The sequence below is a fragment of the Lepidochelys kempii genome, chromosome 11, assembly GCF_965140285.1.
Source record: "Lepidochelys kempii isolate rLepKem1 chromosome 11, rLepKem1.hap1, whole genome shotgun sequence".
NCBI classification, from domain to species: Eukaryota; Metazoa; Chordata; order Testudines; family Cheloniidae; genus Lepidochelys; species Lepidochelys kempii.
In genome coordinates, this window is record NC_136390.1 from 32520121 (window position 1) to 32536692 (window position 16572).

The window sequence follows — 16572 nt, forward strand, 5'->3', positions numbered from 1 at the left end:
TCTACAGGTTTTATTTATATATATATATATATATATATATATATATATATATATATATATATATATATATATATATATAATAAATTTGAGTTTTTCTGATGTGCCCACAAATATTATGAGTAAATTTTTGGAAAAGTACAGAAATCTAGCACCAGAAATAAACACTTTGCATGTGTTTTTCTCCCCCAAAAAGAGAGTGAATTCCTTTAGGTAGTTAAATGTTATAAGTCTTATTCCAACAGATTCTAGAACATCATTATAATACATATATCACTTTCAAACTGTGTGTGCATGTGTAGGTATATAAATTTTACAAAGGAAATATTTTAAAACAAAGTAATTTTTTTTAAAGTTCTAGGCCACTGTTTATATTATCTTCATGTAATAATGCAGATAAGTGTCCAGAAAAGCTTTTCATACACCAAAGCTGAAATTGAGTTCTCCCCACTCCAAACACACTCATCCTATTCCTTAGTAATTTCTGAATTAACTTCAGTGCTTAAAAACAAAAACAACTCAATTTCCACTTCAGAAGGGGGAGATAAATGTTCATCTAAGCACAGACATCTACTGTAAAACTTAAATAACTAAAATTAAGTGAAACTGCTTACCCTGAAACTAACATCTGCCCATCACAGGAAAAAGCGCAAGCCAGGACTGGGGCAGAGTGTCCATTCAATGTGCATTCATATTTTAATTCACAACCTACAAACACAATTATAAAAAGTAGAACATGATTTTTCTAAACTTGTTAACCAATCATTTTCCTTTTAAAAATGTTTTGATTTATTACTTTAAAAGGACTGAAAATGTGAGAGCTTGATTGTAATCAAGTGAAGCCAGTTGGATCATTGGGGCATAGGGTCACCCTCCAACCACACCCTCTGTTCTTTGGCCAGGTCCCTTGCGCCATATAGTGTGCAAGAAGGGTGGACACAGAAGCTGTTATTATGGTCCTACTCTACTTAGAATTCCTGGATAAACTGGCTTTGTAGCTGTTTTGTGCCACCAAAGCAGACTCATGGATCTGGCCTCAGACCATAATGCATGCACAGAAGTGGGTAATTAGGATTACATAGGCAACCTTAACTTTAGTATTTCCTCACTTCTGCTGCTTCATTTTGAAACCTTAATATTCTTTTAAAATAGGTTTTTGTATGGAATTTATAATTATATTCCTATACAGTTAAATAACTACACGTACATACAGCCCACTTATGTACAGAACACAAAGAAAAGAGGAGGGAAGGTTCAAGTTTATTGAAAATAGTTTGAGCTCTCAGTTCCACTTCTACTGGACTGGTACCTAAATCACAAAGCAACCACCCCACAGCAGACACACTTGTTTCAGTTTTAGCAGATGTCATGGATTTAATGGACAAATGAGTCACTCCTAGTGACGGTCAACTTTAGCTCAGGACTGGGGTAGTTAATACCATCACTGTCTGGACTGTACCTCTTTGGGAGAGATAAAGAGAGGACTCTGGTCTCCAAGCATGTCAACCTAGCACCTTTCAACAGTTCTACACTCAAACAAATTATTGGTAGCTTCCAACAAATAAAAAATATTCTTGTATAATAAAATGCGTAACATAATTATGTATGAACTATTCTGTGGATTTGTAACATACTGTAACTGGTTACTGTACATCAGTTAAAAACTTTAATAAATAGAGGAGTTAAGCAAGGCTTGATCCTGCACAGTGTTGAGACCCTCTGACTCCACTCTAGGAAAGCACTTAAGTAGGAGCTTAACTTTAAAAGTATGTGATTAGTCTCACTAACTTTGTACCTATAACCTTGATAGATATGAGCTTATTAGCACTAAATTGTAACTAAATAGCTATTAATTTTGAGTAAAAAAGAAAATTATTGCTATACATACCTAAGACATCAGCTAGTGAAATAAGCCAAAGCTTGATCTGGTTATCCTGACCACAAGATGCCATTCGGAAATATCTGGATCCTTGTTCTCCATCTGATAAAATGAAAATGTTTTAAAGGGGACCAGAAGCACCGAAAAGAACATGACAGACCAGTACACTAGGTTACAATTCTAACATTTCAATTTGAAAATTAGCTTCCACATTCCTAATACCTTTTTAAAGGGTTGATAAAATAATTATACAAATTAATGTTATGATTTTGCAATCAAGTTAAATCATATAGCAGATATCATATTTAAATGTTGTTTCATGAATAATACAGGTGGAAGAAATCCAAAACTGAGCAGTTGTGACAATAAAAATGAGATAGCAGGCAAAGCTAAAGACTACCACCAGCCATACAAGATAGTTTAATTTCTCCCTGAGGGCTCCCCTCTGCACCTCCCAGGCCGAGTGGAGCTACAATGCAGGAAAGCATCTGCACATTATTTAAAGTTTTTAAAAAGTCTTTTTTTGTGATGTTATGACTACAAAAAAGAGTGGCTTCCATGTGTATTTGATCTGATTTATTTGTAAAGGATTTAAAAGTCCTACAGAAAATATATTAAAAAAACAAAAACAAAACAACCCTCCACCAAAAGTCACAAAACAGGAAACTGCAACGGTTTTATGAACATTTTTATTTTCAAGGATTAATATATATTATTTCATTTAGAGTAGGCCCAAATTTATAATTCACACACTAAAAACAATTTCCGTTCCAATTTTACAGCAACGACTTAAGTGTAGAAAGCCTTTTCTAAGACTTCGTAACTTCTACAATATATGCCACACATAAACTAACAAATTATATTGTTATTAGGTAAATACTATGCGGTATAATCATAATTAAATCTAATACACAATCATCAAATAAATGACTAAAGCACCAGACAGATTAGGGCACTGGACCAGATGACCGATCGAGGTCCTTTCAGTTCTACACTTCTATGATAATCTAAGTTAAATATCTACCTAAGAAGGATACCATACGACAAGGGGACCAGGAAAAGCATGGTCCTTACAGACAGAAATTTCGATTTTCAAATTAAATGTACAGTGAATACAAAGAAGTAAAACCATTAACCAGATCTCACATTTTTTCTAGTGTGCTTATTCACAAAATTCAGTAATTCACAAAGGGCCTACCAGTCATTAGTAAAAATTAGCAAGCTTCTGCTGTATTTGAAAAAGGTGATTTATATAGAAGTTAGAGCTCTAGAAACAGATTCTACTGCCAATTTACTGTGATGATACAATTTTGTGACAAACCTGGCAATACAAAACTGTGGGGATGTTTTTTGTTTTTCCAAAAGATACTCTGTACATTCATAGTTGCCAGTCTTGTTTTCTTTAGTTTTTGTTTCTCCTTCCTCCTACTACTCAAATTATTGACTACTTGAAGATAGGTTGATCAAAATGGATAATAAAGGTTGTTTCTTTTTCGTGTTGGATGAAGCCAGAGAGCCTTAAAACGTTGTATGCATGTTCTCTCCAGGTCAGCAGTTCTCAAACTTTAAAACCTAATGTACACATGTAAAATTCAAGAATACTTCACATATTTTCATAACTAATCAATTTAGTTACGTGTTCATATTCCTATAAATGAACCTATGTACCAACTGACTGCAAACCCAGTACCAATTTGAGAAAAGCTGCTCTAGTTATTACAGATAAGAGATAATTAAAACAGTGCACATGAAAGAAGTTTGCTCTTTTAAAATATACAATGCCAATGAGTGCATTCCATTTCTAAGTATTCTAAGATTTTGAGCAGTGCGTGAGGCAGTTGTAACGGTATGATAAAACTGCTCCTAAAACCTAAGAAGCGATCAGCACTGACTGAGGGCTTGGTAGCAAATTTGTTTTAAATACTGTATATAACTGCTAATCTGCACATTAAAAAATAATGGGCCAAACTCATCATTAGTGTTTGAATAGGTAACTCCAACAACGTAAGTGGGAGCTATATTGGAGGGTGGAACTCTGCCTTTAGCTAGTTAATTTGTCTACTGAAGGTGCTGAATGCAGTCCAGTTTGGATGGCTGAAAAATCTAAAAAAAAGGTCACGCTCCTTTACTGACTCTGGAAATACCTGTCTCCTTGGCAACTGTTATATTATTTGTGTTATTTTAATCTTTAAAACTTTGTGCCTCATTTAAGATGTCTCACTTTTTCATAAATTTTAATTTTGTATAAATCTTTCACACATAATTTGACATAAACCTTGACATTTCAAAACCAATCTGTATGCAATGGGTTTTGGGAGTAAAAACCTACATTTGAAAATCCAAAAATTCAAGAGAAGGAAATTTGAAGCATATGTTTATAACTTCTAAATGGTACCAAGCCTAACGGCTTTCTCCTGCCCTTATGCAAGCCTTGTTTAATACAGATTTTCATGTGATATTAATTAAAAATGGCACTTTTACTGGACAGTTAACAATGCAATGACAGTATGCATGTCTCCAAATTTGGTCTGTTTTCCCAGGAGAATGGCTGGGTACAGCTCTGGGGAGGCGTGAAGGAGTGATACCTGTGTATATGTATAAGACTGTGGAGAACGTAGAAAAATCAGAGAAGTGACCCCAGACAACCAAATTACATTTATTCCTTTGCCCAACTTTGTTTTACATTTTGGAAAAACTAGATGAAACTTTCTCCTATAGAGCCTTATTATGTATTCCCATGACCTACATAGCAGCTAAACTCCTGCTCTGAATTAAACCCGACACACCCCAATCAGTAAGTCAGAACAAAATTTAATTCTAGTTCTCCATAATAATGGAAGCATATCTAGGGTAATCTGTCACACAGAAATAAAGATATTCTTGACCAGTTCTCATTAGAACTGGGTCCAAATCACAACCTCAGATCCAAAATCCACGAACTGTGCGTAAACTCAGATGCAGTTTTGAACTTTGCAGCTTTCCTCTATCTGTACAATGGGCTGACCCAAAGCCTTGGATCCAAACATCTTAAAGACAAGTTTTGCATAGGATCTAATCTTTGCAGTTTGGGCCTAGGATTATTTTCCTATTAGGTACAATCAGACAATGGGCCAGATCCTCAATCTGGTTTATGGCCCCTTGGCTCCACTTAGATGGCATAAATGGGTTGCAAATGTCCAGCAGAGAATTCCCTGTTGATGAGTATTCCCTGCTTGGTGCTGCAGTTGGGTCTTGCTACCTCCCTCCTCTTTGCCACAGTAATCCTCCATCAGCACAGAATCTTTTAAATACCCTGTGACAAAGGTACAATACATTGCTCCCCACCAGATTTTCTAAGCACGGACAGGGACAGGGCCGGTCCTGGGAATCACAAATCCAAAACAGGGCTCTCTGAGGCCTCCCCCTCCATCTCCCATGTTGTGTGAAGATATCGTGCAGGAAAGAATCTGTCCCATATTTTAACTCTTATTGTTTCTGTCTCTTCTGTGCTATACAAACGTCCAAAGGCTCGAATCTGCAATGTGTTAAGTACACTGGCTCTGATCCAGCAAAGAATGTGCTTAAGTCATTTGCTGGATTGGGGCCAGAACACACTTTGAAGGCTCAAACCCTAAAGCAGGAGCAGTTATTGAGGAGGGGAGAAACATTCATAATCTTTGTTTTAAAAACAGTACATAACGGTCAGTGGCCTGCCCTCCCCAAATATCAAGAAATCCAGTCAGTGAAACACCACATCAGAAACCCAATAACTGTACAAACCACAACTGCTGATGTGGGGAAGGGAGTGCTCCCCATCACATTTCCCTCAATAGTGATCATAAACAAGTGCCTTATACAATGCTTGCAGAAGCCTTATCTTCACTAGATAAAAAAGGTGTGTTCTTTACCCTGTTCTTTACCCTAGCTAACATGAGTTAAGTCCAAGTAAACAGAAGGCAGTTTGAGGGACTTTAGGCTCCCCCTCGGTCTTCAACTCGGAATGCTAATTTGTGTTAATGCTACAAACTTCCTTTTCTTCACTAGAATTTTACCTCATATTATTAACGTTACCTCATGTTAGCTAGCATGTTAAGAACACATCTCTTTTCCTAGATTAAGTCTTCACTGCCAAACCAGGTGTTGGGTTTTTTGTTTTGTTTACAGTAATATAACTAATATAGATAAGCTATCTCATTTAAAAAAAAAACACATTTGGGGGGCAGTGAAGACATAGTCCCAGCAAAAACAAGGCCATACTAAACTCTGTCTTGACGTGAAGGGGTGGCCCACAATTTTATATGATGTCACAGCCTTATAAAGAGATATTAAGTTTTGTTTGTCAAGCACTTTGGGATTCCCGAGAATATGAAAGGAGTTGTGAAAAACAACTGTATTCTATCAAATCCCCAGGGAAATAACACCTTTATTCTCCATCAATAAATTGTAACGAAAAGAAAGCACTTAAAATGAGAATGTATAGAACAAATTATGCACACTTTTCGTTTTACAGATCAGTAACAACATTGCTACTAACTCTGTTTTCAGCATGTTTTTCTAGTAGCTTTTGGGATTCATTTTCAATATTCCTTTTTCCACTACTGAGATTTTTAAAGCTAGAATGCTTGACTTTAAATAGAAACAAAAGCATACAGCTCTCTATCCTGCAATTGCAGGTTAACTACACAATTCTTACCATGATGAGAAGGAAGAGCTATTTATAAAGTGGATTCAATTCCAAGAAGCCAATTAGTAAACAACTACAGGGAAGTGAGATCATAGATTATCAGGGTTGGAAGGGACTTCAGGAGGTGATCTAGTCCAACCCCCTGCTCAAAGCAGGACCAATCCCCAACTAAAATCATCCCAGCCAGGGCTTTGTCAAGCCTGATCTTAAAAAAAAAAAAAAAAAAAAAGATTTGATGTACTTGGCAGGATGGAAACAGAAGAATGGCTTTTAGTAGTTTTCCCAAATGAGAAGAAAACCATCTACAGTGCATCACTGTCAGAATGAAAAGAAAGAAACTATAATGATAACGTATGTCACAGAAATAGACAACTTGGAAAAAAAATCAAAATTAAATCTAAATCAACAGAAATAGAGATTCAACACAAGATTCTAGAGGAGAAAAGAAAAGTGCTGAATTGTAGAAATCCTAAACCACAATGTAAGCTTTTAAACCATATATTTTATATACTAACTTGTGGAAAAAACAACCTCCCACTTAACACAGCTGATTATTTAAATATAACAAAAGAAGTACAATTTATCAAATCAAACCTTATTTTTTCCAGAGCAATTAAAATCTATATCTTCTGGGAAAAGAAGTGTTAAGATTCTAATTAACCATAACTAAATCCAATTTAAAGAAAATAGCAGAGTCATCTGTTATGAATAGCCTAATGGGTAAAGAATAATCAGAAACTTTGGTTTCATAGGTTGTTCTTTGAATTAGAAAGGTGAAGAAACCCAGTTTAAAAAAAGATTTTCTTTTCATTGTACTGGTAAGCACTGCTTTTATGAGCTTTGCAACCTTTTAAAGGCTGTTAGTAATACTGAAAGTTTCAACTATTAGCAAGAAAACTGAGGAAAAAAATAAGATTCCAATAACATTTCATTTAAAAAAAAATTACAATCAGTTTTCAAACTAAACCATTGGGACCAGCCAAAAAACAAAACAAAACGAAACCCTGTACGCTCATGCAGGGAAATGCACATTTTCTTGTCCATTTCTCTCTTACAAGGCAGAACTAACAGGAGGCAGCATTACTGGTGACACAACTTTTAAATCTACGAAGTAATCTTTGGAATATTTTCTTTCCAAAACCATGATCCACTTTAGGGGAAAGGAAATCACAGAAGCAAGGGTGTAAGTAATTCTTAGTTCATAACTGAATTTTCTGGGATTCTTTCCCCTGTTTAGAGATTTTATTTAAACATCAAAACCCTTCTTATATTATGACAGAATAATTCAGTACTGTCCCTCACAACTTGGAAATTATTCCCCTTATTACTGCGCACCTTTCAGTGGACACACACTTGATAGATTTGGTATTATCAATCGCTAACTTTTCACTCAGGAGCATGTGATCACTTTCTGCTTTCTCAAATTTTTCTTGTCTCTCTGCAGCAGGTGATAGTAAGAGCTTTCTGTAATATATTATCCTTAACTGTAACCAATGCTGTTCGGTAGTATGAAACATGCTTACTGTAGAATTATTATTTTTTGGCATTTTTAAGAATTTCCAATGGATACTTCACTAAAACAGGTTTCAGAGTAGCAGCCGCGTTAGTCTGTATCCGCAAAAAGGACTATTTGTGGTACCTTTGAGACTAACAAATTTATTTGAGCATAAGCTTTCGTGAGCTACAGCTCACTTGAAATCATGGTGGAATTCCTCAAGGGTTTCTTTTCCATGGGTCCAGATGAAGAAGATATCATCAGTGTAGCACAAGTAGAGTTGGGGCACTAGGGGACGAGAGCTGAGGAAGCGTTGTTCTAAGTCAGCCATAAAAATGTTGGCATACTGTGGGGCCATGCGGGTACCCATAGCAGTGCCGCTGATCTGAAGGTATACATTGTCCCCAAATGTGAAACAGTTATGGGTGAGAACAAAGTCACAAAGTTCAGCCACCAGGTTTGCCGTGACATTATCAGGGATACTGTTCTTGACGGCTTGTAGTCCATCTTTGTGTGGAATGTTGGTGTAGAGGGCTTCTACATCCAAAGCCCGTTGCCAACTGTGCCCACATATCTATTCAGGGGACACCATCATAGGGCCTAATCACATCAGCCACACTATCAGAGGCTTGTTCACCTGCACATCTACCAATGTGACATATGCCACCATGTGCCAGCAATACCCCTCTGCCATGTACATTGGCCAAACCGGACAGTCTCTACGTAAAAGAATAAATGGACACAAATCAGACATCAAGAATTAGAACATTCAAAAACCAGATGGAGAACACTTCAATCTCTCTGGTCACTCGATTACAGACATAAAAGTCGCAATTCTTCAACAAAAAAACTTCAAAAACAGACTCCAACGAGAGACTGCTGAATTGGAATTCATTTGCAAACTGGACACCATTAAATTAGGCTTGACTAAAGACTGGGAGTGGATGTGTCATTACACAAAGTAAAACTATTTCCCCATGTTTATTTTTCCCCCCCTACTGTTCCTCATACATTCTTGTCAACTGCTGGAAATGGCCCACCTTGATTATCACTACAAAAGGTTTTTTTTCTCTCCTGCTGGTAATAGTCACTGAAACTAGGGCTCCTGTTTCATGCTATGGCCTCCCACAAAATCAAGTTATTATTTATGGGGTTTTCTAGCTCTTTATGAAATATGTTAGCCTTTCAACCTGCCAGATACTTTTGAACTTAACAGCTTCACACCTTTGTCATTCTTCTGGATTCTCCTTCATTTCTATTTGTACAGTTCTGCTGGTTAGGTAACTACTGTTATCTCTGCTGTACAAATTCAATGCTTACACAACTACACCACACATCTCTTCACAGCCATCCCTCATAAATTCTGCAATGAATCCTGGTTTGATGTAGGATATGAAAAATCTACTTGCTTAAGGCAAGTACAAAGCTTTCCCTGACAAGTGTAGAAGCTGAAGATATCAATTTCTGTAGAACTTAAATTTTCATTTATAAATAAAAGTTAAATTTCTAGCTACTGCCATTCCAAAGATAACCTTCCAAATGTGAACGGAATGAAAATCAGTGTAGTGTTGTCTTTCTCAGGGCTGGACCAAGGCACAGGCAGTGTAGGCCCATGCCCAGGGCAACAGCTCCTGCAATTATGTCAGCATCTCAGATTTCATTTTTTTTAAGAAGTTTCTAGCCCTCTTGGTTGTGAGCAAAAGCCTGAAAATATGAACACAGCATAATAGATGTAGTGGTGTCTGCCTAAATCTGTAGACAGCCTGACATAATAGCGCTAAGAAGTTTGAATGGCCCCACATATTTCAATGGGGTGTTAACTATAGGACTCGTTATGCGACCAACAATACCCCAGTAAAGAAATGCATGTGTGGCAGGAGTAGTTGTCTTAGCCTATTCACCACCCCAATGGGAGCATCCTGGCTGCAGGAATAAGCACCAGTGAGGAGGGGCCTGCCAGCTGCCACCTCTGCCTCTCTTTAAATGAAGATGAGGACCACTGTCACTTCAAGCAGAGGGTCCGGCCACAGTGCATCCTACACTGTGTTGTGTCTATGGCCCTGAAAAAACTTAATCCAGTTCTGCTCTGACTCTGCAGACAGACATTACCAAATGCCAAGCAACAGCAGAGTGAAAACAACAAGACTGGTCAATATCACCGCTGTTATTCAGAACTTGGAGAAAACAGTGAAACTGTCAAGAATGAGAGGGCAGGACTGACCTAGGAGAGAAGGACTTAAAAGCCAGGTGTTAAGTGACCAAGAGGAGCTAGCGAACAAGGGGCAGCAAACAGAGGAGTTTGAGAGGGAGTTTGTAGGAGGGAGAAAGAATAAAATCAGCATGATTTGGAAAGGCTGCCTCCCCAATGCCAACACTGCTCCTGGAGCCTTCACCTGCATCTATATGGAGACAGAGACTCTGACCATGGATTCCCCTACCCAGATCCTGGGCGTGGATTCACAGGGATTGCAGGCTGCATTTCCCTGTCACAGAAAGCCAGGCTGGGAAGACCATCCTGCATGAAAGGTGTCTATTGGTAGAATCTCTCAGGGAGCAGGTGGGAGAGCTACAGGAGCAGATGGCTAGGCTGAGGAGCATCCATGAAAATGAAAAATTCATTGAAAACATGCATATGGAGACTTCAAGGTTGAGGAACTAATCCAGCTGGAGAGGACTGCAGATGAACGACGAAACAGCTCCTTCAAACGGAGGAAGCTGGCTGCTGGTTACCTCTGGCAGCAGGCAATGCACCACCCCTACTCCAAACCCATTGTCAATAAAGATGAAAAACTGGTATGCTGCCCTGGTCCTGAGGGATGAGGAATGTCCCTCAAAGATGGTGGTGGTGCAGTCATTCACCCTCATGGCTGGGAGGACTGCAGCCATCGCTCTCAAGAGAAAACGAAAGGTGATGGTGGTTGGTGACTCTAAGGAGGATGGAGACATCCATCTGCCTGCCTGACCTGGCATCCCAGAAAATTATTTCCTGGGTATCTGGCTGGTGAATCTTGCCCATATGCTCAGGGTTTAGCTGATTGCCATATTTGGGGTCGGGAAGGAATTTTCCTCCAGGGCAGATTGGAAGAGGCCCTGGAGGTTTTTCGCCTTCCTCTGTAGCATGGGGCACGGGTCACTTGCTGGAGGATTCTCTGCTCCTTGAAGTCTTTAAACCACGATTTGAGGACTTCAATAGCTCAGACATAGGTGAGAGGTTTTTCGCAGGAGTGGGTGGGTGAGATTCCGTGGCCTGCATTGTGCAGAAGATCGGACTAGATTATGATAATGGTCCCTTCTGACCTTAGTATCTATGAATCCTAGGAGGTGTGCTGCCTGCCAGGGCCCTGTATCTGAGACATTATGGAAGGACTGCCAAGGATCATCAGGCCCTCTGACTACTACCCCATGCTGCTCATCCACGTGGGCACTAATGATACTATGAGGGATGACCCTGAGCAAATCAGAAATGACGACCGGGCTCTGGGAGTGAGGGTGAAGAAACTGGGGGCACAAGTGGTGTTCTCATCAATCCTTCAAGTCAAGGGGAGGGGCCCAGGCAGAGAGATACACCCTGGAGGTGAATACATGTCTACACAGATGGTGGTGCCCAGAGGGCTTTGGCTTCCTTGACCATGGGTTGCTATTCCGAGAAGAGGGACTGCTGAGCAGAGATGGGGTCCACCTATCAAAGAAGGGGGAAAGTATCTTCAAATACAGTCCAGCTAACCAATTGAGGTGAGCTTTAAACTAGGTTGCACAGGAAACAAAACCCCACAGTTAAGTCCAAAACATGACGACCTGGGTGAAGGGTCAAAATCTGGGGGAAACATGGGCAATCATGGCAGGGACAAAGGAGATACAAGTGGGAATACAGAGGAGAACTATAATGAACATCTAAGATGTCTGTATACTAATGCAAGAAGTATGGGGAATAAACAGAAAGAACTAGAAATACTAGTGAATAATCACAATTATGACATAACTGGCACCACAGAAGCTTGGTGGGATAATTCACCTGACTGGAATATCAGTATAGAAGGGTACAGCTTGCTCAGGGAAGGACAGGCAGGGAAAAGCGGGAGGAGGTGTATACACCTGCACTGAGGTTGAGATAGAAGTGGTAGGCAGACTTGTTGAAAATATCCGGGAAAGGATAAAACGGGCAAAAAAGCCAAGAGTGATGTCATGGTAAGAGTTTACTTTAAGCCTCCTCACAAGAAAGAAGAGGTGAATGAAGCTTTTTTTAAAAAACAAAACAAAAACAAAAAACTTACAAAATAATCCAAAACAGGACTTGGTGATGATGGGGGACTTCAACTACCCAGACACCTGTTTGGAAGTAATACAGCAGAGCACAGATTATCCAACAAGTTCTTGGAATGCAGTGGAGACAACTTCTTTATTACAGAAGGTGGGAGAAAGGAACCAGTGAAAAGGCTATTCTAGATTTGATTCTGAAAACAAGGAGGAACTGGCTGAAGGTGGGAGGCATCTTGGATGAAAGTGATCATGAAATAATAAGAACTCACGGACGACAGGAGAGATCCCAGAGGACTGGAAAAGGACAAATAAAATACCTATTTATAAAAAAGGGAATAAGTGCAATCCTGACCAGGAAGTTTAACTTTGGTACCCAGAAAGATAATGAAGCAAATAATCAATCGATTTGTCATCACCTAGAAGTAAATAGGGTGACAAGTAACAGTCAACATGGATTTGTCAAAAACAAATCAAGCCAAAGCATGCCAAACTAATATTGTTCTTTGACAGGGTAACAAGCCTTGTGGTTGGGCGGGAAGCAGTAGATGTGATTATCTCGTATTTAATAAGTCTTTTGATATTGTCTCACGTGATCTTCTCACGTAAACAAAACAGAAATATAGCTTAGATGAATCTACTATAAAGTGCTGCACAAATGGCTGGAAAAGTGTACTCAGAGAGTAGTTATCAATGGTTCACAATGAAATGGGAAGGGCATATCAAGTGGGGTCCTGCAGGGATCTGTCCAGTTCAATTCAATATCTTATAAATTATTTGGATGAATGGCACAGAGAGTACACTTATAAAGTTTGCAGATGATATGATGCCAGAAGGGGTTGCAAGCGCTTTGGAGGACAGAATTAGAATTCAAAATGTTCCTGAGGAAATGGTCTGAAATAAACAGGATAAAATTCAGTAAGGACAAATGCAAAGTACTACACTTAGGAAGGAATAATCAATTGCACATATACAACATGGGAAATAACTGCCTAGGAAGGAGTGTTCCTGAAAAGGATCAGGGCTTATAGTAAATCAAACTAAATGAGTCAACAGTGTAATACTGTTGCAAAAAAACCAAACATTATGGGATGCATTAGCAGGAGTGTTGTAAGCAAGACACAAGTAATTATTCCACTCTACTCAGTACTGTTAAGGCCTCAACTGGAATACTGTGTCCAGTTCTGGGCAACGCACTTCAGGAAAGATGTGGACAAACTTGAGAAAGTCCTGAGGAGAGCAAAAAATGATTAAATGTTGAGAAACTATGACCTATAAGGGAAGAGTGAAAAACTTGGGTTTGTTTAGTTTGCAGAAGAGAAGATTGAAGGGGAATATGATAACAGTCTTCAAGTACATAAAAGATTGTTATACAGAGAAAGGTGATAAATCGTTCTCCTTATCCACTGAGGACAGGACAAGAAGTAATGGACTTAGACTGCAGTAAGGGAGATTTAGGTAAGATATTAGGAAAAACTTACTAACTGTAAGAGTAGTCAAACACTGGGACAAATTACCGAGGGCAGTGGTTCCCAAACCTGTTCCACCGCTTATGCAGGGAAAGCCCCTGATGGACTGGGCCAGTTTGTTTACCTGACACATCCTCAGGTTCGGCCCCAACCGGCCCGGCCCACCAGGGGCTTTCCTTGCACAAGCGGTGGAACAAGTTTGGGAACCACTGACCTAGGGTGGTTGTGGAATCTCCATCACTGGAGATTTTAAAGAACAGCACTTGTCAGGAATGGTCTAGGTAATACTTAGTCCTGCCTCAATGCAGGAGATTGGACCAGATGTCCTATAATGGTTGCATCAAGTCTACACTATGTTTCTATAATGATATCACTTTCAAGGTGCTGTTTCTGCTGCTTAAAGAAAAACCGAAATGGAGGAAGGAGGATGGGATAGAGTAGCAGAAACCCTTTCTCCCTCCCTTTCTCACAGTAGCTAGAGAGGTAATAGAGAGGTAGAATAGCAGAGACTTTCCCTTCTGACAGTGGTGTCTCTAAGGAATAGGAACGATAGCAAAGATTCTCCTCCCTCAGGGCAGCCAGGAGACTCTGGCCCTGATTCAAGAAAATAATAAATGCAAAATCAACGAGACTCAAGCATCCAATTAAGTGGTTTCTTCAATCAGGGCCTCTGTAGGGCAGAGAACACAGAAAGGGCCACCTTCCTCACCCTCCCTCTGCAGCTAGAGGGCAGAGGAGCTTCAAATGTATTAGACACCTGCTAACTAGAAGCTTATATGAAAGAGGGAATCCCTTATGTGCGTTCAAGGAGAATATTCTGTTCAAAATTCCAGCACTCTGCTTTTTGGACCCACCTCTGCCCCAACTATCACACCTACCTGTACTTGGCAAGTTTAATTATCCGGCTAGTGGAAGTCTATTAATATAGACCCTAACTTAATATAATCAGCAACTGAATGATTTTATAAATATGCTGGACTACTTATTGGCTGAGCTTGCAAAGGCCTTACACTAAATTTGACAGCATTTTTCTGTTAGCCTGTCAGTATATCCATCTGTCTGTAACATGATTGTCTTTGAATGCCCCATCCAATCAATTCCAAAATTTCAGGTAATGTTCTAGGTATTAATGGCCTGAACCCTACTGATTTTGGGGAAAATTAGAAAATCAAAATGGGAGGCACATGAAGCCCCTCTTGAGCACAGCTACAGACTCAAGCACCTTTACAACTGTCTATAGATCAAACAACTGGTTGATGGCACTCATTAACACCTTCCAACATAACAATATCCATCTAATCTCGGCTCATCCTCCCAATAGAGTTTAACATGTTAGCCTGTGAATTACTTCACTCCCAGACAGAAAGAAGAATAGTGGGGAGGGAGAATGTATGGGGTTCCATGGGAGAAAGGGGCATGCACACATCCCTTGGCACGCAGGGGTGGGGGAATGGGGCACAAAGTCTTTGGAATGGAAGGGAGTTGGAAGGAGGAGGCAGAGCCCTTGGAACGGTGGAGAAGAGGAAAATGGAGGAAAGGAAGTAATGAGAATTCAGAGTCCCTGCCATGGGGGAGAAGAGGAGACACTGCTGAAGGGGGAGAGGGAAATGGGGTAACACACAAAACTCCTTCCATGAAGAAGGGGAATGGGGGAGCTTGGCATGGGAGGAAGGGGATGGGTGAGAGTTGGAGGAAGATGGAATGAAGCACAAAGAACCCTGACAGCCCTGCTCACAGCCCTGCTGTATTTCAAGGAATCCCTGTTGAGGTTACAGGGACAAACCACCCCAATGTGTCGAAAGAATAGTAAGTATGGCATGCGACCAGCTTGGCTTAATGGTGAAATCCTAGCAGATCTTAAGCATAAAAAAGAAGCTTACAAGAAGTGGAAGGTTGGACATATAACCAGGGAAGAGTATAAAAATATTGCTTGGGCATGTAGGAATGAAATTAGGAGGGCCAAATCGCACCTGGAGCTGCAGCTAGCGAGAGATGTTAAGAGTAACAAGAAGGGTTTCTTCAGGTATGTTGGCAACAAGAAGAAAGCCAAGGAAAGTGTGGGCCCCTTAATGAATGAGGGAGGCAACCTAGTGACGGAGGATGTGGAAAAAGCTAATGTACTCAATGCTTTTTTTGCCTCTGTCTTAACGAACAAGGTCAGCTCCCAGACTGCTGTGCTGGGCATAACAACATGGGGAACACATGGCCAGCCCTCTGTGGAGAAAGAGGTGGTTAGGGACTATTTAGAAAAACTGGACGTGCACAAGTCCATGGGGCCGGACGAGTTGCATCCGAGAGTGCTAAAGGAACTGGCGGCTGTGATTGCAGAGCCATTGGCCATTATCTTTGAAAACTCGTGGCGAATGGCAGAAGTCCCAGATGACTGGAAAAAGGCTAATGTAGTGCCTCTCTTTAAAAAAAGGGAAGAAGGAGGATCCTGGAAACTACAGGCCAGTAAGCCTCACTTCAGTCCCCGGAAAAATCATGGAGCAGGTCCTCAAAGAATCAATCCTGAAGCACTTACATGAGAGGAAAGTGATCAGGAACAGTCAACATGGATTCACCAAGGGAAGGTCATGCCTGACTAATCTAATCACCTTCTATGATGAGATTACTGGTTCTGTGGATGAAGGGAAAGCAGTGGATGTATTGTATCTTGACTTTAGCAAAGCTTTTGACACGGTCTCCCATAGTATTCTTGTCAGCAAGTTAAGGAAGTATGGGCTGGATGAATGCACTATAAGGTGGGTAGAAAGCTGGCTAGATTGTCGGGCTCAACGGGTAGTGATCAATGGCTCCATGTCTAGTTGGCAGC

The 16572-nt window shown here is 40.0% G+C and overlaps 1 protein-coding gene across 6 annotated transcripts in view; it reads right to left on the minus strand.

Moving 5' to 3' along the window:
* WDSUB1 (WD repeat, sterile alpha motif and U-box domain containing 1) overlaps positions 1 to 16572 on the minus strand; it is a 70624-nt gene that overhangs the window by 39429 nt on the left and 14623 nt on the right. For all 6 annotated transcript variants that reach the window (XR_012154266.1, XM_078847937.1, XM_073305555.2 and 3 more), the window contains 2 exons: positions 1886 to 1978; positions 612 to 705 (listed from right to left, as the gene is read on the minus strand). Coding sequence is in view for 5 of the 6 variants with exons in the window: in XM_078847937.1 (XP_078704063.1) it covers positions 612 to 705; positions 1886 to 1978 (187 nt within the window). In the remaining variant the exon portion in view is untranslated. The remainder of the gene's footprint in view (positions 1 to 611; positions 706 to 1885; positions 1979 to 16572) is intronic.